Source organism: Aulonocara stuartgranti (assembly GCF_965226115.1).
Source record: "Aulonocara stuartgranti genome assembly, chromosome: 13".
In the NCBI taxonomy this organism is placed as follows: Eukaryota; Metazoa; Chordata; class Actinopteri; order Cichliformes; family Cichlidae; genus Aulonocara; species Aulonocara stuartgranti.
The window spans coordinates 15,347,138-15,371,742 of NC_138949.1; the positions used below are offsets into that span (position 1 = coordinate 15,347,138).

General features: G+C 39.2%; 2 protein-coding genes across 12 annotated transcripts in view; one reads left to right on the forward strand and one right to left on the reverse strand.

Moving 5' to 3' along the window:
* On the forward strand, positions 1-17,079 carry col9a1b (collagen, type IX, alpha 1b). 6 transcript variants are annotated; one of them, XM_082557262.1, is made up of 35 exons: positions 1-47; positions 384-780; positions 1,685-1,768; positions 2,348-2,368; positions 2,728-2,790; positions 2,895-2,930; positions 3,013-3,075; positions 4,007-4,060; positions 4,393-4,428; positions 4,597-4,620; positions 4,730-4,783; positions 5,718-5,771; positions 5,970-6,002; positions 6,084-6,140; positions 6,234-6,287; positions 7,804-7,857; positions 7,977-8,030; positions 9,083-9,136; positions 9,697-9,750; positions 9,873-9,926; positions 10,025-10,078; positions 10,194-10,247; positions 10,699-10,743; positions 10,859-10,912; positions 10,992-11,045; positions 11,147-11,200; positions 11,819-11,890; positions 12,062-12,097; positions 12,202-12,246; positions 12,360-12,392; positions 12,513-12,659; positions 14,385-14,439; positions 15,358-15,546; positions 15,670-15,747; positions 15,976-17,079. In XM_082557262.1, the coding sequence occupies exons 2-35, from the start codon at positions 439-441 to the stop codon at positions 16,170-16,172; spliced, it is 2,412 nt and encodes an 803-aa protein (XP_082413388.1). In that variant the 5' UTR covers positions 1-47; positions 384-438; the 3' UTR covers positions 16,173-17,079. The 6 variants fall into 6 exon arrangements, with proteins under 6 accessions (XP_082413388.1, XP_082413389.1, XP_082413391.1 ...); XM_082557265.1 differs by lacking the exons at positions 1-47; positions 384-780 and adding an exon at positions 1,339-1,360 and having other exon boundaries at positions 15,976-17,077; XM_082557264.1 differs by lacking the exons at positions 1-47; positions 384-780 and adding an exon at positions 1,363-1,380 and having other exon boundaries at positions 15,976-17,077.
* Positions 17,080-17,480: 401 nt separating this feature from the next.
* The window catches only part of LOC309720949 (uncharacterized protein), a 105,332-nt gene continuing 98,207 nt past the window's right edge, over positions 17,481-24,605 (reverse strand). For all 6 annotated transcript variants that reach the window (XM_082558205.1, XM_082558206.1, XM_082558208.1 and 3 more), the window contains 2 exons: positions 24,348-24,425; positions 17,481-20,768 (listed from right to left, as the gene is read on the reverse strand). In XM_082558205.1, the coding sequence (XP_082414331.1) occupies positions 20,668-20,768; positions 24,348-24,425 (179 nt within the window). In that variant the 3' untranslated portion in view covers positions 17,481-20,667. The remainder of the gene's footprint in view (positions 20,769-24,347; positions 24,426-24,605) is intronic.

Consider the following 24,605-nt stretch of genomic DNA (forward strand, 5'->3'; position numbering starts at 1 on the left):
GTTGCTTATCAAATAGGCCCAGCATTCAACTTCAGAATCAACACAAGGTGAGGTGCTGTGCTTTGAAATGTGTGAGTGAACACCGACACCTAGTGGTTTGTCTGGTTTAATGCCGTTTACCCTGTCCATGGTCCTGACCGTCAAAGGCGCGATTACCTGCTCCACCCCTTTCCTTTTGTGACCCATCTTTAACTTCCACACAAATCACACACAGAATAAAACCTTCGTGTTGCAAGAGATGTCAATAGGTTTCATTTTATAACAGAGTCATTAATAACAGTCTAAAAAATCAAGAAAGTTCATACATTCTGATCGATCCGCTGACTTTTAATTGAAAAAAAAAAATCTGAGGGTTTAATAACTGTGCACCCTTTATGCTGCAGATCAGCCTATCCGCTTGGATTGCCGGAGGAGTTTGCATTTTTGGCAGTGCTGCGCATGAGTGGCAGCACCGTAAATCAAAACTGGAATATCTGGCAAATGCAAGATGTGAACGGCGACGAGCAGATGGCCGTCAGGCTCAACGGGGAATCCAAGTCGTTGGAGTTTACTTTCACAGCGCTAAACGGAGGGAGGCAGACTGTCGTTTTCAGCCCACTGGGGTTTCTTTTCAATGACCAGTGGCACAGAGTGTTCCTGGAAATCAGCAGGGACTCTGTGGCCCTTTTCGTGGACTGTGTCCTGATCGATTCTCAGGATATTCCACCCAGACTAGAAGTCAGCCTTAATGGCTTCACGTTAATAGGAAAGCTCAAGGATAACCCGGTGGTAGCAGTTCCGGTATGTCTCTTTTAGGACTAAATTTAGTACTAAAGTTGATGGAATTCGCCCACTTTCAGACCCATATATAGTAGGGAACTATACTTTAGGATTTAACACCATAATTGGTCTTAGATTATTTCATTACAGATCATTTCCTTTTCTTTTTCTTTCTTTCTTTCTTTCTTTCTTTCTTTCTTTCTTTCTTTCTTTCTTTCTTTCTTTCTTTCTTGTTACTGTGGGCTATGCTTCAAGTTACACAAAATATAGTATGGATGATTGTAAGGCACATAAAAGACACACTTCCCTGATACATAATGACTTTTCATTATTTATAATAGAAAAATAGAATTCATTATTAAAGCCTAAGGACTGTTTTGATTGACCACCCACGTGACCCCAGGCCTACACTTTTTCAAATGTCTTCATTCTGATGTACAAATCTTTTGCGTTTATTCCCATAAACTTCAATATAGTGACATTACAACTTAAATATTTTTCAAGTGATTGCAGCGCCAAAGCTTTTACTATGAAAACAACCCCCAAACAGTCTTTTATTTATATGCACAGGAGTTCTTCCTTCCGGGCGCCCGTTAGCAAGGTTTTCCAACATCCTGTTTGGTAGTCTGTGGTCTCCTCATCCAAACTTTACTGATTATTATTATTATTATTATTATTATTATTATTATTATTATTATTATTATTATTATTATTATTATTAATTGTTTATGTTATGATACGCTCCCTGTCCATAAGCATGAACTTATTCGATAGTTTTAGTTTTTTGGTTTTATTCTTTAAATATTTTTTTTGTCTTATCCTAACTGACGATATATTATTAAAGGGCCTAACCTTTGGGACACAGACTGTACTGTACTTTCACGGTATTGTGCTAATTAACAGTATTTTTTTCCTATTTCTCTAGGTTGAACTGCAGTCAATGCTAATTCACTGCGATGTGACTCGAGCCCGGAAGGAGGAATGTTATGACCTCCCAGGCGGGGCATCGGTAAGAATGATCAGTTGTAATGAAGAGGGGGGAATGGGCCAAAACAACGTCCAGGATTTGCGCTTCACAGAACAAGTTGCTGACCACGATGATCTCTTTGTGTCTTTAATTTAATTTAATTTTTTCATTCTTATATAAAGATAAACGGTAACACTAAATGTTGAATAAAATTCATTTTGGGTCGTAGCAGAGGTTAAATAAACCGCTGATCCTGCCTATTGGTAGTGTCAGCAATGTAGCCCCTCCCTGTGGTGTTCCCCTGCAAACCCTCCAATCACTTCCTGTAACCGGTCATTGTATGAATATACATGAGCCACTGAAAGCTATGGGACCTTTGGCTGTCTAGACAGCTCTAGCCGGAGTCAGTTGGGTTATTTTACAGGGGGCTCCTTCAACCTAACAAACCCCAGAGAAAGGACTACAACTTTTACCTTTCCTGCACAGGGGAGATCATGACAGGGGCCCAGCGCATTAAAGGGCCATTTCTGGTGCTGCTCTTGCAGCTTGTCCTTATTTGCTCCTCTCAAGTAAGTCTCATTATGTTTCTCTCTCTCCCTGTTTTCTCTATTATGTCTGTAGACAGATGTGGCAGAAGTGCTGGTAAGTTCTTCTGCAAGCGTGCATGTCAAACAAAAAGTTAATTTACCTGCAATTATGCTTAGACTGGGATTTCTTTCTTCGGTTAATTTGTTTGAGCGTCAATCTGTTGTGGAAAATGCAAGATTTTCAGCTTTCATTTAAATTGGTTCTTTGTTTCAGTGTTTTGTCAGCTACTGAATAATTTAAAGCCGAAATTCTGTTTCAGTATTTCAGAGACAGTCCTGTCTATAACATGGCAGTGCACCTGTTCTTGCTCTTTTCATATTGGCTTTTGTCAGAGGGACAAAATTGTTGGGTATTTATCAGAAACGTAATCAGATATTTTCCTATTACATTACAATTAATTTCATTATACATAGAATAACCAAGGACCCCCTGGCCCCCCTGGACCTGCAGGTGTCCCAGGAATTGACGGCATTGCTGTAAGTGCTTATAGTTTTTCACCATTGTCAGTATAATCTGTCAGACACTTTAAAAATAGTTCAGTGTTTGGACCCCTGAAAGTATTAAATCTCTTTTGTTTCAGGGAGAGAGGGGAGACGATGGCGAAGACGGTCCTCCTGTAAGTATTACATATAGTAAGAGATTTAAGTAATCGTATCAATTGTGTGTCTTTTTCACTGAATATCTGTAACCTTTGTTAGGGACCCGACGGAGATGCAGGTAAACCTGGCTCTGGAGGATTACCTGGAATTCCTGGAAATGATGTGAGTGAAGTATATTTTGTACTATTAGGATCAGCATTATTTTATAAAGTTATCAAGAAACCCTGAAACCTGCAAAGGGGGTGGGACCACAAGGTGTGTTCCTCCCACATAATAGGTCATGTTTGCACGTTAGACTTTTGGAGTGAAATTTTAGATGTAGAAGGGGATCTTAGTGCATGTGTGCAAAAATTTGAGGAATTTATTTGACAGGATGAACGAGTCCCAGTTTCCTTTGCATCACGGCCTGCATGTTTTAGGTTCCTTTCAGAGTTTAACAGTGGGTTAGGAAAACACAAAAGCCCATCTTATGCTTACATTTTGGTCTTTAGGTGAATTCACTTTCACTTTAGAAGTTTAAACAGACCAAATCAGTTACTTAATTCAAAATACAAGATAAAAAAAAGTCACTGCCTATAGAAACTGCACCCAAAGTGACAAACAATAGGAGCTTTGTTTGGCAGGCCACTGTTGGTGTCTCCTGTTGAAAATTCTCAAAACAGTGTGGAATGATTTCTTTCAGTGTCGTGTTTGAAAAGAGCCGGAGGAATGTTGCAGTCCTAAAGTTTTGCCCTCTGACCTGGCGCTTATATTTTCTTGTGTGCTTGATAATTTGAAAACCCTTTTGTGGACGGAGCAGAGAAGCGTGAACTAAAATTCTGGGGTGTTAAAGTCAAGTTATTCCCACTTCCGACAGAATAGAGCAGAATTCCTCCCACACAAGTATTTTGATGGTGTAACATATGGGGATCAGCTGATCAATTTGGAAATATCGACTGGGATGGTGGGGTGAAAGGCATTTTCTTTTGACATCATAAGCAACATATTTAAATTCTGAAAGTGTCTTTTTTAAATATAAGAGCAAAACAGGCACTTGATTTGTTTTGAGATTTGCCATGATGTGTTAATTTCACTCGATGACTCTTCTCTGCAGGGTTTGACAGGCCCCATTGGAGATCCTGGGCCTGACGGTCCCCCCGGACAGAAAGTGAGTGACTAATGAGCCTTTGCTTTCCTGCTTCAGAGACTGTCAGTGAAATGGTGCCAAGCTGCTGTCCAGTCTTTTGGCATGGCAGAAAGAGCCACAGTGCATAAACCAATTCCTCATGACAAATGAGACTTAATCCTGCAAGTCTTCTGTGTAATCCCCATGAGGCACGAAGCCCCAACATCTTTCCTCATTAGGCTAAACATTGCCCAGCTCAGTCATGTGATGAACTGAAGGAATGTTAATTTGAACTGCTTGCAGGCTCAAATAGCTCAGTTTTACCTGAAAATGGAATTTCATACCTAATCCTGAAGTTTATGTTTGTTTTTTAGGGGGAACCTGGGAAACCTGGACCTCGTGGGGCAGCTGTAAGTAACATTTCCTCTTGAACCCCACCAGTCACAGGAAATAGCCAATCGAGGCCACCTGGAAGTCATATGATATAGAAGCTGTCTAAATTTTAGTGTTTAAGTCATTGCTATGTTCACCAAACTCTGTACATCACTCATATTGAATCATATTGTATGTCTCCTCAGGGTGTTGGGCCAGATGGACCCCTTGTAAGTAATTTGTTTACACAACAAATACAAGTTCCTGTAATTCTAAAAGTTTAAATTATTTTGTATTCAACATGTGTCAATAATACTGAATGGTCTGAAATGTGAGCAGGGGCCTCCGGGACCTGGAGGACTTCCGGGTGAATTGGGAAAAGCTGGACCACCTGTGAGTAGAGGCAGAGAAAAAGGACCATTGTCGTTCTTTTTTTATTGAGACAGTGAGGAGGATACAAGAGGATACAAGTATCTTTCATGATTACAAACTGATAATATAAAAGAAGAAGAAACTACTGTTACAGCCATTTCCTTATTCACAAGAAATAGCCACAGCAGGTAGCTCCATATGTTTGATCTGGCAGCCCTTACTGATACATCCTCAAAAGGATTTTTGCATCCTTCCAGGATCTCACCAGGGCTCTTTAGCTTATTAGGCAAATGCGTAAACCACCAAAAATACATAAACATATAAAAGTTGCATTGTGCATCTCTACACCCTGTAGGTATGATGTGTTAATACCCCTATAAAGCGACAAAATATATATGTGCACATGCAGAATGCATTCACACTCACACACTGTTACCAACCTGAAAGTATCATCTAATCAATTCAGTTTTCTTTTTATTACAAATAATTATTTTGTCTAAAAAGAAAGTCAACCCCCAAAAATGTAAATCATATTTTTCAATCAAAGACGGACTTTTGGCTTTTTAAAATAAATCATAATATACATTTCTAATCACAGTAAATATATTTTGTCCTATGAAACATGAAACAGTACATTAAATATCCAAAAGAAAAAAATCCACATTCCTGTGACCCAGCTGTGCTACAGTTTATTTTCTATATACCGATATAATTGACACAATCAGAGTCAAAATCTAGTGATTTAAAAATCCCTGTTAATAGTTTGGTTGTGTTCTGTAGATAATAATCCACATCTTTTATTCTGAAAATCAAATTGTAAGCTGGTAATGTTGGTTTGCAACATTACCAGCAAGAAATGCCTTGCTGTACTTTTATCCTCTTGCATGTTAGCAATTATACACCATGTGCACATCTTCCCTGTGTAGACTTGATGTGTTTACACCTCTTATCACAGGGGGCTATGGGTGTGAGAGGGCCACAGGGACCTCGTGGACCAGCAGGGCCCAGAGTAAGTGATTAAAGGTTCATTTGGGATTTGATGAAATTTCCAAACTTTCTAGATGTACATGTTAAAGCCATTAGGTTTAATTGGTTAGTTGCCATCAATAAACACTGTTGTCTTTCTTTTAGCGTATTTACAAGCTCCTCTAATCACTGATGATGTTGAGTTATGAAAATGTTAACTGCAGTTTTCACTCCATTTCAGGGTGCTTCTGGAGTGCTTGGCAGCACTGATCTGGTAAAATTACTTTCCGTATTTCTTGTTTTGTTTTTACACTAGATTTTAGGAATACTTTCTGACTTTTATTGTGTTGCTTAGTGTCCCAACTCCTGTCCACCTGGGACCTCGGGACATCCTGGTCTTCCTGGCATGAAGGTGAGTAGAAGTCACTTTTGTTTGCTCTGAAATCACATTAGTATCCCAAAATAGTGTTGTTGTTTTAATAGCCTTGGCCTGCCTTGTTTCTAGGGCCACAAAGGTGCAAAGGGTGAAGCAGGAGAACCTGGGAAACAAGGACACAAGGTAAAATATGTTAATGCTTGCAAACTGAAATCTACTCCACGACTATGCCTAGCCATATGAACTGATATAAACACTCGGCACATAAACAAAGTGAATTTATACTCCTATAACTGTGTAAATAATCACTAAAAACACCGAATTTCCCCCCGCAACTGTCACAACGTTGCACATCGGGGGAAAAAATGCGCGTGACTTAAACTTTAAAAAATTGATTCCCGACACCACTGAGACAAGGATTATTTGTGCTGCTCAATTTCAAGAGGAAGTGATACAAGCTTGTGTGTAATTTCTCTGACTCCTTGTCATGCACGGGCGATGATTTATTCGAAATGACATTCAAGCAGATCTAGCTTCTCCCTGTAATGTGTCCACGCACTATATAAATGGAAATGAGTCTGGGGCTATCTCCCTTTATCACCCCCATGCCAGGATATGATTTACTGTCAGCTTGCACTCCTTCACTGAGAGTGATTTTCTCCTTCACTGAAAGTTTCATTTGAGGCGCCTTTTGCCTGCCTGCAATTCACACAACTCTCACACGCAAAGATATTTACAGTTAACAACAGAACGGCACTGTGCGGGGCTTTAAGAGTATTATCTCACGATATTTGTAAGTAATGTTGAAGTAGAGAATAAGTAAATGTTGCGTTTATATGGAAGAAACTGGCATGATGTAGAAAGCAATGCTATTTATATAAAAGCATGGGGTGTATTTACATTTGAAGTCGAAGGAGACAATGGTAATCTAAATTGCACATTACATATGACATATGACCCGACTCCAACCTTCACCCAACATGAAGACTATTTTTTCATTCACTCAAAAAAAATCCGCTCACCAGAAAATCAAGACATTTTTTGAATGATTTAACAGTCTAGATAACTTTTATCTTCTTGAAGAGCAAGAATATTGTCCAAATAGAAGAATATGAATTCTGAATCTTACATCAGATGGTAGTTGATCAAGCACTACTAATTTCTCTCATAATAAAAGCAGCGGCTGACCTGTTTGACTGCATTAGTTTCGGCTTGTTATGTAACATTTCATATATTGTTTACATATTTTAATTGCTGGTTTTGATTCGCATATTTAAAAGAATAAATTGCCCTTTTTAACAAGAGAAAATGTGCTCTGCTCTGGTCCTGATAAATATCTGTCTTAATGGATATGCTTTCTCGGGTGTACCACAGAGGCAGCAAATATATTATTTGTAATTTGCAAAGCTGGGGACCGGTTAAATGCTTGTCTGGTTTCCCCACTTGCAATCCATTAAGAAGTGGGTATTAAACACTTTACAGAATGGCTGCCCCTATTTTCTAATTAACACACGGTGGATAAGAGCAACATCAATTTGTTTTTTTCTGCAAAAGAAACATGCTGATAGGTTGCCAGTGCCATCACGGTTCACAGTATGCCCACACTCTTATAATGTAGTTAAATTTGCAGCCCAATATTTCATCTGATTAACTAAATATTGCTTTTCAAATGATTTTCTTTCTTTTTTCACTCATCGAGGGCGCGGAGGGAGAGCAGGGAAGTCCAGGGGAGGTTGGAGCCCAAGGACCGAGGGTGAGATACAGTGCTTAATCAGTGAATTAAGAGTCTTTCAAGCTACAATTTGTTTGTTACTGTTCTGTGTTCTGTTAATATGCTCACCAGGCATCTGCTTAACCTGTTTGTTGATCCAGGGACCTCAGGGAATTCGTGGAGCTATGGGAATGATGGGCCCAAAGGGAGAGAGGGTAAATGTTTCTTTCATTTTTAAGCCCACGACACCATGTATGTAAACAGTAATTGGTAAATCATTTAAATAAACCCTAATTTTGAAATTAAATATTCTTAAAAGATAAAATATAAGTTCTGGAGAAAATATGAGTTCATTTTGAATTTGATACCATGAGTTCATTAAAAAAGTGGACCAGTAGTCACAAATAAAGTGAAAAAAGTTTAGCAATTAAAACGAGATGAACTTATTTGATTGGCAAACGAACAGTAACATGAATAAATTGAACGAGTCTTGTCTTGAATAAGATTGTTGAGGGCACTGCATTAATAAAAAGACACTATTCTATAGTGTAGATGCTGCAGTCGTCCACAAGCACTTATGAAAACAGTTGGCAGTAAACACTTTTTTTTTCTTGCATCCATAAATGCAAAGTGAAAAGAAAATGTTGTTCAATTGCAGTTCATTTGAAACAAAATGATCAATAACTATCCTGTGGTTGGAATATATTCCTGAGCAAAAGGACCGTGTGGCTTGTTATTAGCACTTAGCTCAAAAGCCAGCATTGCTTATGGTATTAACGGTGTGACATCGGTACAACTGATGGAACATGGGTAACTTGCACATATATATATATATTATATTTTAGGACAAGACAAAATTATATTTTGTCTTGCTTATTTCAGCAAGACAATACCAAACTACTCCCATGTCTTACAGTAGCATAGCTACACAGTTAAAGACTGTGGATGCTAGCTTAACTGATTGCAGTCCAGACATGTCACTGATTTAAAAAACACCGTGTTGGCTTTATAATATGCCACATTATAAAACCAACACAGGGTTAACATGACCTGCCACAACATTTCCCAAACACACTAGCTAGATTTAAAATTCAAGATCATGTGTTTAAATTGTTTTCTTGTTTTTTTTAATAGTCTGTGCTGTATTTTATTGTACTTAAAATATCGTAAAAAGACTTTACTAAAAAAAAAGAATCAAGATCAATCATATTTAATTGGTAAAGTGTTGTAATTAAATGATATTAATACCTATTTTGTTCTTTGGCAGGGACCTCGAGGTCCTGATGGAGATCCAGGTCCACAGGGTGTTGCAGGGGCAGCTGTAAGTTTGTTTCAATGTAAATACATTTGTGGTTCATAAAGTTACCAAAACTAGAATGAGAGGCAGAGGGTTCATGCTCCTCTTAAGTTGAACTTGGGTTTGGGAGACAAGTATCCACTCTCCTTTCATGATTATGCTTAAATCTCTTAAAGCTTAGAGCTAGCATTGGATCAGGTGACCCTGAACAATTCATTAGTTATGCTGCTATAGACCCAGGCTGCTGGGAGGACTTCCCATGAAACACTGAGCATTTCCTCTGCACTCCCCCTGTTTTCACTCCTGATTTGTTTATATGCAAATACTGAATGTCATTACCTTTAGTGTACTCTTCCTTATAGTTTGCATTTTGTCCTGTTTGTTCTCCTCGGTCTCTACGTTCCTTTTTTCTCTCTCCTCTTTCTCTTATTGCTCATTGTGGATTGCCTGAATATTGAGGGGTCTTTACCTTGCTATATTGTATATAAGTCCCTTTGGCAGACTTGTTGTAAAACGGAGCTACATAAATAAGATTGCTTTGAACTAAAGATGACATGTAAATATAACCTGACAACTTATTTCAGGGGGATGTAGGCCAAAGAGGTGTTATGGGTGAACCCGGGCCTAAAGGCGAACAAGTAAGCAGCAGCACTTTATCATCACAGATATGAATATTTTCATAAATAAAACATAAGAATAACTAGACTGTTTGTTTACAGCCATTAGAAACTATTGACCGTTGGATTGCTTTGTTGTTTAGGGTGCTCAAGGACCAAGAGGACTCACAGGTGTTCCAGGTCCCAAGGGCGAGTCTGTGAGTGTTGTATCAGTGATGACAAATAATCCTGTGATTATCAGATAGTGCACATTGTGAGCAAACCATGCATTGTTCTTTCTCTCCTTTCTCATCAGGGCTTACCAGGTGTGGATGGTCGTGAGGGTATTCCTGGAATGCCTGGAGCAAAGGTTGAGCATTATTACACTGTTTAATAGTTGTAACTTGTGTTATAACTTGCAATATTATAGAAAGTAAACATCTATTTTTCTCAGTAGATTAATCTTTTGCTCTGTTTCCCTGTAGGGAAGCGTTGGGAAGTCAGGCATCCCTGGAGAGGTTGGACTTCAAGGGCTTCCGGTGAGTATGACCTCTGAACTCAAACTGTCACAACTAAGTCATTTCAACGGGTACAGTTTATCTAAGCTCACATATTTTCTCTGGGTTTACATTTCAGTAAAGAACTGTTGGGTCGCATCTTATAATGAATATTACACAGTGCGCACATAGTGGACGGTGCTGTCAGGTAGTGATTACTGTCATCCTCAGGCACAACTGCCAGAGCAGAGTTTTGATGTGTCAAGTTTAGGGAATTTATGAGAATCATCTTGAAATTTCGAATGATTGCAAAAGCCTTACGAGTTATTATCTTCTTATTTGTGTCAAAATGTAATTATATCCACTAATCCAGCTTTTATCCTCTCTTACTGTTATGATGATGTTCATTTTAAGAATGGTACATTGCTCCTCTGATTGAAAGCAGTTTTCCTTTTTCTAGTGTCGTATATAAATGCATGTCCTCTGTTTTTAGGGTTTGCCTGGTGTACCTGGACCAAAAGGCACAAGTGGCCCTAAGGTGTTTTCCCTGATCAATATATTAAAAAAACGTTTTTTCTGTTGTTAATTGATTTTTTATTATTTTTTCTCTTAAATTGTTACTATCTGAAATAAGCTTTGATGTTTCTATACAGGGAGATTCTGGTAACCCAGGCCTTTCTGGAGCAATAGGATCTGCTGGCAAACTCGTAAGTATGAACAGGGATTGTGGAAACATCAGTATAGCTAGTGTCACCTCTGTTATGACACTGTATCGTGTTACTGCAGGGTGAGCGTGGAGAACAGGGAGAGCTGGGATCTGTCGGGCCCATTGGTGAGCCTGTAAGTGTTTTTTTTCCCAAGAAGAATTTCTGTTATGCTTGTGCTTTAGATTTAAACTTTACTCCATTTCACCTTCTTATCATCTTCTTTTTGACCTACAGGGAGATAGAGGACAGCAAGGTCCTGCAGGTCCCGCTGGAAAGCCAGGTCCCCGGGTATGTTATAAAGAAAAATTCATTAGACTGTAATTGTTAAGTGAATCATTTTGATTGGGAAAACATTTATTTTTTATTTTTTATTTTTTTTTTAGCTTATTTTAGCTTACATTCTTACCTTATTTGGGAAAATGCATCACTTTAAAAGGCCTGGCAGCTAATGTGTCCCCAGCAAACAACAACAGCAATCAGTAGAAAAGCTGGTAGACTACATTCCTTAATTATCTATAGATTTTTTTTTTTTTAAAAACTTTGAATGAAAGAAACCAAAGAGAGGGAAACTTCAGACTCTAAAGTCCTGGCTGTTGTTTAGCTGGAATGTCTCAGAGAATAGCTGGAGGCCAGATCTCACACAAGGTCTATTTTCACAGTAAGGGGAGACCAAGCAGCGGGCTGAAAGAGCTCTCTGTTCTCCTGGCATTCCTCAGAAAGCCGGACGGTGATCAAAGGGAGAATGGCACACACACAAACACGCCGGAGAGAATGACTAGCAATGCTAAGCTTTACGACAGTTACTTCTAAGCATGGTGTCAAGGGGGCCTGTGCTGGACATTTTTTTTCTTTATCCTTGCTTAAATGTTTCGACTTCTCCGATGTACATATTTTTTTTTTTTATAGGGACCCAAAGGTGACCCTGGTCTTCCTGGTCTCCCAGGTCCTCCTGGTCTGCCTGGAATAAAAGGAGAAAGGGTAAGTAAATAAAAAATTCAGACAATTTGCTTAAAAAATGCTAAAAAAAGGTAAAAATGGACTCAATAATCAGCAACAACCAGCTGATCGGCTCCCTCTAGAGTATACAAATGGAATATTTTGTACTTCTGAGTTTTGCATGGCGTCTTCATCTGTTTTTATAAATTACAGGGAGATCGTGGAGAACCAGGACCCAAAGGAGAGCAAGTAGGAATGAATTAATTCTCTCTTAACAGGAAAATACTGAATTTAAATAACAAATGGGTTTCTTTGCATAGATTATTTGAAAACTTTTTCCTTTCTTTTCACAGGGAGTTCAAGGTGATGAGGGAAATCCAGGAGAAAAGGGGGATGTTGTAAGTGGTTACACTAACACTAACAGGATAAATCTGACATATTTTACACGTTCACTCTTACCAAAGCACATCTGTAATGTTTCCAACATTTGTGTTTGTTATTTTTGTCACAGGGTGACTCGGGAGAACCCGGCCCTAAAGGGGAAGTGAGTTGAAATTCGTTGTTTTTAACCTTAATAGCATCACCGTTTTCCTTTTGTGCCGAGTGACTGACAATGTGCTGAGGTTTTAAAATGCTTCTAGTCTAAAAGCTATTGTCTTTTTAGGTTGGGAACCCCGGTGAGGCTGGCAGAATAGGTCCCGAGGGAAGTCGAGGACAGCCTGGCATTGAAGGACCACCTGGCACACCTGGACCACGGGGCATGCAGGGAAACAGAGGCCCACCTGGAGTCAGAGGAACACAGGGTCCTGCGGTAGGTCCAAGAGAAAGTAGTTACCACTCATGAACCAAACTCTCGGGCCTAAGGCTTACAATTAACTGTAAATGTAATAAATAAAATAGTCAAATTGTAAATACATAAATAAATAAATGTTACTACATAAAATAACAATTTTGTCTTATATAAATGGTTTTCAGCAGAAGTGATGTGAACCCAGCTAAAATTTCATTATCTGTCATTTGTTTCTTCAAGTGGTTTCTAAAATGAATCAAGGATTTGCCTTATGTGTTACAGAGTATGCAAACATGCCACATTTTCCACAGCTTTAGTAAGCAAAAACACGATCAATCCATATAATGCAATGATTTCAGTGTATGTTTAGTGTTTTACTTAAAAAAAAGCCACAAAGAATTCTAAGTATAATTAATAAGTGAATTAAAAAACAAGATAATACTCAGATACAACTTGAACAAAACTTTAAGACTGTGAAATGATACATCTATAGGATACAACAGACTTATGGTGGCCCTGAGAGGTCAAATACACTGCAACTAAAACCCCCCCCAAAACAAAACACCCCCCCCCCCCCCCCCCCCCACACACACACACACACACACACACACAAAACACGCTGCAAAAGCTCACGAAACAAAACAGGCATGTTTCTGAGGAGACAATAACGTGACATGCAGAAGTTGACAGAAACCAAAGCATGTGCAGGATCGCTCTGAGACGCTTTAAAAGAAGCGGAAGATTCATTTGTGGAGAGGGAGAAAAAGATGCAGGTACTGTGTGTTTTAGTCACATGATTCATTATATACTGTAGCTACATGCTTTCTATTAGCCGCTTACTGTTAGCTTGTAACGCCTGCAGCTGTTCTGTCACGTTAATGTTTCCCAAAAACACTTTGTTGTGTTTTTGTGATTTTTTTTAAAAGTTGCAGTACTTTTGACCTCCCAGCGCCACCGTACCTGGGCCTAGATTTGAACTGCGGGCGTTGTTTCTTTGAGCTCACTGCGTCATAATGCCATTCATTTATTTTTTAGAAATAAATTTATGCATCTAGGTATGTATTTATTTTTTTAAATGTATTTAGGAAGTAATTATATAATCTCACATATTTTTTCCTCAGAATAATAATAAGCAGGTTAATGAAAAAACACATTGTTAAGCTTTAAGTTAATATAGGGTTCATCACAGCCATACACACTTTTATTATTTTGATGGCTTTGATATACTAATAATACTGCAAAATAAATAATAACACAGACGAGTGTCATATAGCAACAGTGAGTACACTAAACTCCAAAATTCAAGATGCTCCTGAAATACTGTTTCACTACCCACCTGATACTTCAGTCTGCGTGAAGTGAATCCCCACTTGCCCCCGGCTTGCCGGTGTTCTGGCATCCCTCTACAGGGAGGTGAGCAAAAGGAATGCTTCCTTATCAAGATCAGTGAAATCCCAAATTCAAATTCAACACCTGTGAGGTTGTAAGGGGAACACTTGTATCTCCACAAATGTCAACTTTTCAAGAGAGGAGAAAGTAAGCCTGGTATTCTGCTCTACCACTGTGCACTTTGTGTTTGTTAATCCTGTTATATAAGCCTAAGAACAGCAGTGTTTTCTCAACATAAAGAGGACTTAATAATCTTTCATTTTAAGATGGTCTGCTTCACTGTTGAGTCTCTGCATTAAATGCCTTAAACTCTGTCATGAAATCTATTAAGTCATCTTTTTCCTTCTTCCCTTCTAGGGTAAACAGCCAAGTGATCAGCACATCAAACAAGTTTGCATGCGAGTCATGCAAGGTAAGAAAAGATAGGCCTTTGACCCCATTTATCACTCCACCGTGCCTCATTTCATGACTTTAATACGTCCCAGAATGCCTCATTACACAACCACACACAGAGCCACGGCTGCATTTTCTCATTTATCTGGGTGGTTGCTGAATACTCTGAAGTTGAAAAAGGGAAGGTCTCATAGCCAAAACATGAAATAAGCTTCAGCCTTTGTTTATTTGATGGATGAAAGATCCCTCCTCCGAGTTTTAGAAATGTTTCACCGAAGTCACAACCTCTGTTCTCTTCATTCTTTTGCTCTTACGTCTTCACAACTCATCTCCTATCCTCATGACTATTTTATACCCGATGTGCTGAAAAATTAATTTCACCTCCAGCAGACCTACACTCCTCTGCTCCAAGCAAAGAGTCTGCCTGGGAAGGAAATCTTTAAAAAAAAAAGGAAAAAAAAAAGAGCAGTCGAGCAGCTACAGCATGAATTTTCATCAGGAGCCAGAAAACTGGAATTTTAAGTGCAAAATACCGTGCAGAAGGGAGCCACGGGAGTTTAATATTAGATCCTTTGCACCATGAACATAAATTTTCTGTCACTGATTGGTTGAAATAAAGAATATTATCTCCTTTCTGCTCAATTTACTGGTGTCCTATGGAAAAAGGTTAAAAGCAGGAAAGGCTTGAGGGATATCATGACCACACTTTCACCTCGATTGTGTCCAGTGCTCAAGTTTAAGAGCTCCCACGCGAGAATTGTTTCGGACCTAAGTGTGACATTAGTTTTTAGAAATGAGCCTTCTGGTGACAAATGATTTATTCTCAAGTGTTATGCCTTGAAAGTGCCCTTGACAACTATCAACTAGAGCTGTTGAGAAGCATTCAGTGACTGTTTTTCACCTAATGGTTCATCATCTTTCTGTTGCGCTTCCACAGAACAGCTTACTCAGTTAGCTGCTAGTTTAAGGAGGCCAGAGTCGGGCATTGCTGGTTTACCTGGAAAACCTGGCCCACCGGGGCCTCCTGGTCCTCCAGGAGACAACGGCTTCCCCGGGCATGCTGGCTCAAGAGGCCTTCCAGGACTCAAAGGGCCACCAGGACAGATGGGAGCAAAAGGACCCAAAGGTGATGAACGCGCTCTCCTTATTTGCTTTTTAATTAGACATTAAACAAAACAACGGCACAATTCTTTTTTTCTTTTTGTTTTTTGTAAATAAATTATATATCATTATATAATACGTCTTACAGGTGACATGGGAGACAGAGGGGCCAGAGGACCCATTGTTCGAGGACCGAAAGGTCAACCTGGACCACCTGGACTTCCTGGTGAGTACATTTTTATCTCTGTATGACTATCATCATGCACAATTACACATTACAAAAGTTAAACAACCTAAAAATAAAATAATAAAGCCTACATTGCTAAATCTAATCTATTGAAAAGCAACCAACAGTCTTTTATAATAAATCATGTAAGTAGCTGTTACATTAAGGATAAATGTTAACCTGTTTGTTAAAGTCAGCAATTAAGTAAAGCATATTTTGTCATCACAGGGGAACCGGGAAGGCCTGGCTATGGCCGTGACGGTCAGGATGGGCAGAGGGGACCTCCTGGCATTCCTGGACAGCTCGGTGTGCCCGGGCCTCCGGGTCCAGCCGGTCCTAATGGTTACTGTGACCCATCAGCCTGCAACCTTCAGGCAGGAGCTGCGCAGCAGTCCTTGGATGTGAAGGGACCTGCAGGAAACTAAGAGACATTCTGGCAAAGAACAGAAAGACTGTCGAATTATCTCCCCTGAGCACACAGCATTTTTCACAGTTTCTTCCCAGGGGCTCTAGCTGGCACAGTGCCTTTGATTCGCTAACCTCTTGTCTTACGAGCATGTTTTGTGCCAGCCACATCTCCATCAGAAGCAGCCAGCCTCTTTGAGTCGTGGAAAAACACACACATATATATTTTTTTTTATGCGCTGCAAAAATCTAGCCTGTTCTGGTGTGTTTTTTTTCTACCTGAGAGCTGTTTTGATATATTCAGGACTGTGCTCCCATTTCCGACATATAAAAATGACCAGAAATGGTTGTTTATCCCACTCTCCTTGTACCTCTGCCTGGATTTTCTTTTTGTGGTCTCCCTTAACTAGTTTTCCGAAATAAAAGCTCTTTCTTTTCCTCCACTTTTTCCCAGAACATCTCAAATAATTAACTAAATTAAATCAGGATGAGGATTTTTTTGGGGGTGAGAGCTGGGGGAGCTGAGGGTTTCAAACCATCATGGTCTCTATGAGCTGATCTTCCAAAGATAACCTTTCTGATACCCTCTTTTGAATATATAGTTTTACATTTCTGACTGTCTTTTCAGGCTTGCTGTATGGTGTAAATCTGTAAAAACTGAACAGTGGTTACTTCTATTCCCTACAAACCCCCTGATGTGAAATGTTACCTCATTGTAAAGAATGACAACAGAGCACAGCTGTGCATATGTGGGAGTATGTTTGAAGGATGAGGGAAAACCATCATCAAAGTAAGAAATACACAGGACAGCATATGGAGTGTTTAATTTATTCTGTATACCGGTGTGATTAAAGATAAAAATATATTTTGTAAAGAGTATCAGGAAATGATTCTTAACCATTTTTCCAAGAACCTCGGAGTTAAAAATGAAATAAAATACAAATGTCACAACTGACTAAACAGTCTCACAATCTACCAGCTGTTCGCACCTTTCAATCACATCACCAGATCCTCTGCAGCAGATGGTGCGTTCCCAGTTACAGAGGTACAAATTTCCATTTTCTTCTAAGAAATAAGCACTTTTCCTCATGACATAGTCAAAAACTCTCCAGAGCAGCTACTAAATAATTGTTGCAGTGACAATGTTTGCCTCAGTTGTTTCTCTGATGTCACAGCTGCTTAAATAAGTTCAATTCCAAACTAGTTTGACACATATCCCTCGCTATTTACGCTACCACATTTAAAAAAAGCATGTTGAAATAGTAAACTGGCTACCACCCCACCCCCCAAAACAAAAGAACAATAATTAACACAGAAACAGCATCAGGTTTGTGAATAAAGTTTTATTGAAAAGAAGTGTAAGTGCAGAATATACAAGGAAGTCACGCACTGAATAACATTTATTGCACACGTGTAAGGCAGATGCCATTAATCAGTGTAAATGAAAGAAGCTGCAAAGAAGGCTGTAAAGTATAACCTCTGATGCCTGGTAACCACCCCCCCACTCCCCCTTACACTCCCCCAACAACAGGAACATCACCGCGCCTGTTCTCTGTCATCCCATCAGCACGTCAGCTGATAACAGGACTGCAATATGTGTGTTTTTACATAGACACGAGGCTTTCATTCGCTTTTTCAGTTAAAAGGCAACAGTTGTTTTGGTGTCTCCCCCCCAACAACAACAAATCTAATCATGTAGTTGTGGTAAACCAAGACTGAGGTAGGTGTTCAAACAAAGAACAAACATTGAAGTCACACGGCACAACATGAGCTTATAAAAGAGCAGAGATCAGTTTCACTGAGACCAGCAGGCAGACATTTTTAATCCTAGGGACCACGCTGAGAGTCTGCTACATATTACATCTCATTACAGGCTTTGCTTACAAGATTAGATCACATGTGGCAACCGGATCGACTTACATTACTGGGGAGAATATGCAAAAAAAAAAGAAGGAAAAAAGAAAGAAACACGTGCACATATGAAAGCGGTGTTATTGTTTTAGGACGCTTCAACCTTCAATGACTCCGTCCACGAGTTTGCTTTCATCTGACATTTTCCACTTAGAACAATTGGAGTAATATGAATGGCTTCAAATTTCTAGTGAAGTGAGCTGTGTCATCAGCAGCCAATTTGTGTCCTCCCTACTTATTATGCTGTTTAGCTAAACTGAAGCCACAAACTGGTGCACATTAATATCAATTGAAGCTAAATTCAATATATGGAGGGAGGTGCTTTCATCAGCACGCTGAAAAGGTTTAGGTCACATTAGTTTGCTGATGCTGTCTCATTTGAATCTCATCAAGGTCAGTGTTATTGTCTCTGACGGGAACCCATTAAAACCGAATATGAAAATTACTTTGATGAAAAGACAGGAGCCCCTAGAAGGAGGGGATTTTATGTGGCCTACAAAAGCAAAGAATAATAGTTTCCCATTCACATTACAAAAGCAATGAAATACATGTCCAGCAGGGGGCTCTTTCAACTCACAAATGAAGTTTGTGGCAAGCGTTTGATTCAGTACTCCTCTAAAATTAAACCCACCCAGTCTGATAAAATTTAGCAGAGATAAAACCAAGCTGGCATGCTGAGAAAAATGTAAAAAAGAAAGGGGGAAAAAAATCTGTAAGATGTGAGTTAAAATTTACATGTATAAGAGAAGAATAATGACTGTGAAGTACAAAGGGAAAAAAGTGTCAAACAGCAGATGTTAAAGGAGAGACAGAAAGAACCGAGCTCTTAATGTCACAAAATTTCAGATACACACACAGAACGTTTCAAACATGAATCACAGCAGGACTCTTTAAAAGTCAAATTAAAGCCTTTGCATCAAGCTCTAATTAAACAGAGCTCAAAATGAAAACCTGAGGAAACCAATATACACTACAGGCTAATTATCTTTTTCTTCTACACAAAAAAGTTATTGTTTAGTGAGATTATAAAGTTTGAAAGAACAAAAACTTTTTAAAGAAGTGAATAAACTAAAATCCAATGTGTAAATGCTGGATTTTAAAAAAAATTCCTTTGTCATCTTTAGCGTACTTAAGTTCTTAAAATGTGTGTTTCTGCACAAGATCTACACTACAGTTACACGGCCTGTTTAGATAAAATGCACAGGCTTCAAAGGTTTCAGAAAATTCATAGCACATAAATAAATCCAGTCTCAAAGCTCCCTGAAACCCAACTGTTAAAAACACCACGGTGCGATTATGAGAAAGTTCAAGTACATGAAAAGTTTGATGCGTCTGTTAGCTGTAGTGTAGTATTCTGATCTCCTTTGTGTTTGTGAAAATCAAAAATATACATAAAAACCAGAGGAATTGTCATACACGACACCTTGTAAACAATATGTGTTAATAATTTGCAGCACTGTGTGACAGGTGAGAACCTTAACGTGTTGTTACAATGACAAAAAATGGATGAAAATGATGTTTTCAGGTCCCTTAACGCACCCCATTACACAAGAAAAATGAAAAGGAAAAACAAAAATTTAAAATACACAATATTTACAGATTAACTCCACAGTAAAGCTAAATGAAGGGTCACGCTACAATCACTGAACACAAACGCCATTTAAATTACATTCATTTCATGTGGAGAAAAATGATGTAAAAGGCTAAAAAAAGAAGCTCCAGACAAACAGTGTCACTGAGCTGTTTGTTGGTTTTGTCTTACGACGAGCGCTCAGTTAACAACTCGTGACTTGCAGAAAACTGGAAGACGCGTTAACCGACAATTATACGGCAGCTTCTTTTAAAAGTGATCATTGTACACGACGCAAACGTGTCACCAGAGACTCCATCGGGATTACAGGTAATCCGAAAATCCACTTTCTAGTAACAACGTCACTCAATATTCATGCTACATTTCCTACATTCATTGTGACCATTTTGAAAATACATTCTTGCAGAATGCGGCTTAAAATAAATAATTTCTATATCAGACACGTCGGCTGCACTTTGGTTACATAAGGCGCTTCATAAATCTGCTATTTTCTCACACCTCCACGTACAATAAGTACATTCGCTCAGCTAATCTGTTCCTCAAACGCACAGAAACTCGTGCAAACACGCACGAGAACACAGAAACATGAGATGTACCTTCGGTCGGCACAACAGCTTATCTGAGTGCGAACAGAAGAGTGCATAGACATGCCCATTAAAGAGGCAAACGCATAATTAAGATGGTGTTTTTTTTCAGACAGGAGTCATTTCATGGTCGTGAAAGACATGAGAGTTGACAAGGAATGCATCACGTCACAGTAGAGGATATGAAATTTAAAAAAAGGAAAATAACTTAAAAGTACTGCATTGCAAAGAGATTTCAGCTGTATTCAAAACAAACCCAACAGCAATCCCAGAAAAACAAAACCCAGACAGCATCTGAGTGTTTTAGTAAAGTGAAAAAAAGAAAGAGGTCAGCGGTGAGTCTCTCCGACTTCCCCTGCTGTGTGGCTGCAGCACTGAGCTCAGAGCCGGATGGCTGTCTTCGTAATAGCTCAAACCCCTCTGCTGGGCTCACAAAGATGGAAGAAGACAGTTGCTGGGGTCGCAAGTACCGGGGGGTCCACGGGGCCCTGGAGAGCCAGGAGGGCCCCGAGAAGAGATCCCAGGTGGGCCTTCACAGAGAATTAGAGTGCATTAATTACGGCACCAGGCTGCACTTTATCATCATTCAGAAGAGCTTTCAATTAGTGATAAAGCAGACACATGTTCCCCTCGCAAACACTCACAGCCATTCACTGTCCATACAGGCGAGCTGTACAGAATCACAAATGGAGGGTAGCCAGCTGTGAACATTATAGTGCTTCTGCTACATTTAGATCATCGCCTGGAAGTCCCGCTCTCACCACTCACACGGACCTCGAAATTGCACGGAGTATTAAAAGTATACTATCTCCAAGTAAAGAAAGCTACAAGAGTTCAAAATTAGCAGTGTGGTAAGATAAATTCGTTGTACAAACACATGTACAAATAGGTTTATTAATGTTAAAACAAAGACAAAGAAACCCCTTCCATTCACAGAGCAATCTGCTTTGTAAGTATTTCCAGCCGCCAGCTTTAACCACCAAGATAAATCACTATTCTCAAGCCATTTCTTGTTAAAGTTGCATTTTCCCCATTTCCTTCGACTAACGAGCAGGCTGGCTAGCAGGACCTTTTTCTTTATTATCGTGAATGTATTGCAAGTCCTAAATTGAACTCACCACTGGAAATAAGCATCGGGGAATTGTGTATTCTTATTTTACTTAAAAGCAAATTACAAGCAAAAAGGTTAGCCAGTGTATCCAGGGTAGTGTTACCTTTGTACACATGTTTAGAAGAATTAAAACAAGAACCAGGCAGATTTTTACCTTTGGTTTGTTAGCAGATCTGCTCCATTTATATTCACTAATGTATACTTTTTTTTTTTTTTAAACCAGCAGTGTCTTTGAAATCAAGTGTCAAGCAGACGACAATTCCTATTGAGAATTATTCATCAGCATTTCAAAGCACAAGAGATAAAACTTCCTGCTTAGTTAATTTAGTCAATATTTGATCAGAAAATGACTCAGCCATTCTAAGGTTTGCTGCTTCCAGTTTCTCAAAGCGTGAAAGACTAATTGCAAGGCTAATTAAAAATAAAAAACAAATATTAGGTGCAGCTTCTACACGGTCTTTTTATTTTAGAACATTTGAAATTGCATTTAATTTGTTTAGTTTTAAAATCAATTAAAAAAAATCAGTCTGTAATTACAGTCGCAGTTCTTCTTCTTCTTTACTTTCATTTAATTGAGAAATGCTCCTCTGATGTAATGCAAAGTGGGACTGCAGTGAGTATCAATAGATCACTATATAGCTGCATTGGAGGATCATTCAGAACTGAGGACATCTCATTTACAATTAATGAATTCTCCGGTTTCTCTGTAATGAGAATGGAGGAGAGAGGAAGAACACATCCTCGCTGTCTGATATGGTGAGGTCATCGCGGCCGATGAGACATTAGTATCTCATGTTACTTAGCAACAGCTTGCTGAAGTGTCAAAGCGGTCTGCATTGCTTCATGGTCTCTCGTATATTGTTCATATACGAAAACAACACCAAGAATAACACCTTCTTTCTCAGAAAGCCTGCAAAAAAAAAAAGACAAGAGACAAAAACAAAAACAAGCCCTCCACTGCAGTCCTGCCACAGGAGTGTCCATTACATCAGTCAACCCATTCACAGCTCGAGGGAGCCTTGCCTCCACTATAGTTTGTACAAAGAGAATTGCAGGTACTGCCTTGTCCTTTACCTCCCTGCGAAAACACAACTTGCCCTTTCCATCAGAGCCACATCCATCTACTGCTTAAGTGCTCAGACAAACTATCCACAGTATCGTGGCGGTGGAAAGATACAGGAAAAAAAACACTAATCATCTAAAGTACCTTATGTTCCAGTTTGTTAATTCTCTTTGTTAATACAACAAGTTTAAGTGGCTTTGTACAGCTGATAGCTTTACCCTGCTAATTTGGCACAATTCAGAACTAATGCACTCCAACGGCAGCACCTTCAGGTCTAATTACCATCAGAGCACATCAGGGAACGAACACGTGGAGGCAAAGATAGCAACTACAGTATGAGGTCACTTCTCAAAAAGAAAAACCCAACAACTTGAAAATACTGATTAATTAGAAGTGCCTTGATTCATCGACCTGTGGAGCCTGCCAGACAGATTTCTTACCCTTTATTTTATGTATTTATTATATTATAACTGATAAATCAAAGCTGTGCAAATTTCATTTACGTGACTCACATATCCCAGTCTGAGTCTGAGGGGAACCTGCTTTATGTACGGCTAGTGTCAAGAATACCACCAGGAAAACCAGAGGAGTGGGCCAGCTCGTTGATAGCACTTAGTTTAAGCACTTTCAAGGTCTTCCTGAGACGTGACTACAGCTTAACTCTAACCCCCAACCAGTTGAGCTGCAGGTGCTTCTTATAACTGTGTGCCTACAGAGATGATGTCTTTCAAAAGCTGTGATTTGTCCTCTCCAGTGGAGCTACAGCCAAGATATCTTCCCCCTGCACATGCATTATGTGCATACATACACTCCTACAGTCACAGGCTGAAAATCAGCAAGTTAACCCCACTCCTCATCTTCCATCAAGATATGGTGAGGTTTGGGTTTTTTTTTAGTTATTTTGCACGACAAAGGACATGCTGACATCTTGGTTTGTCTCCTTTTGTTCACGACAACACCAAGCAGTTCATTTTATAGAGCGGAAGTCATTTTCTTTCACCGCCAAATTCATCCTCTATTGGGGTCCTATTTATGTCGCAGGAGCACAGGGGTTTTTTGAGAACATAATGCAATCTAGAAGCCAAGTTGACTCTAACATGCTGAGAAACCAAATGAAGGCTGAAATAGAATTAAAGGCTGGAGACTTGACTCAGCCCTGGCGCATTTCTTTCCTTCTTGGGGGCAGCTAAAAAAGCCTGATAAATAATGGCGAAAGGAGGGGTGGTCAATGTAATGGTTATTCTTCCTGATCATTTTAATACCTGCTGTATAATTAAAACACGAGGAGGGCAATTTTCAGAAGTGCCCTTATACATAGGTGCAAATAGCATAGTTTCTGCCATTTTATTAGTATATGACTGATGGTTAGTGAGAGTTTTCAATTAAAACACTTTCTTATTTGAACATTTTAAAAACGCAGGACTGTGTCAAAAGAGGCAATCAGTATATGATGAGCTATGCTAAATCCAGTTGCTGACTGTGGCTTGAAACAATGTTGATAGAGGTGAGGGGGAACAAAAACAGTAACTCTGCAGTCCATAAAACTAAAACAATGAGCTTAAAGACAGTAAAATGCTCCATAGAACTGAGGAGAACAGCAGAGATGGGTGGTAATTCTCTGCATGTTCAGCACTTTAATTGACCCTTTTGACTTTACGCGTTGTCCTTTGTTTCAGAGTTGCTGTAAAACTGCTGGTGATGGTGTAAGGTATTATATAGATAAAGTCTCCAATGTAAAAAAAAAAAAAAAAAAAGCCAAGATGCCTGCTGGATTTAGAAAGCCTGGAAACTATTGCTCATGAACACTTAAAAAAATGACCAGAAAGACTCATTGGAAGCAAAATACTAACAAATGAGGGGTGGATAAAGAATTTTGCACAGCATATCAAATTAAACACTCAAACTAAAACGGCTCTACTCATAAGGTGTTCTTACCTGGTGGCCCCGTGGGTCCTGGATCTCCTGGTAACCCCAGTCCAAGCTGGCCTCGCTCTCCTTTCTGACCCCTGATTCCTGTGGACACAAACACACACACAACATTGTGGCTGAGAAAACAAATACTACAAACTTAAAGCAGTCCTGTTGTGGTGCCATCTCTACACAGTTTGAATTACAGTTAGTAAGATTAGTACAAATGCCAAAGCACGACAAAGTGTCAAAATGAGGACACACTTGTGGAACTTTTTTATTTGT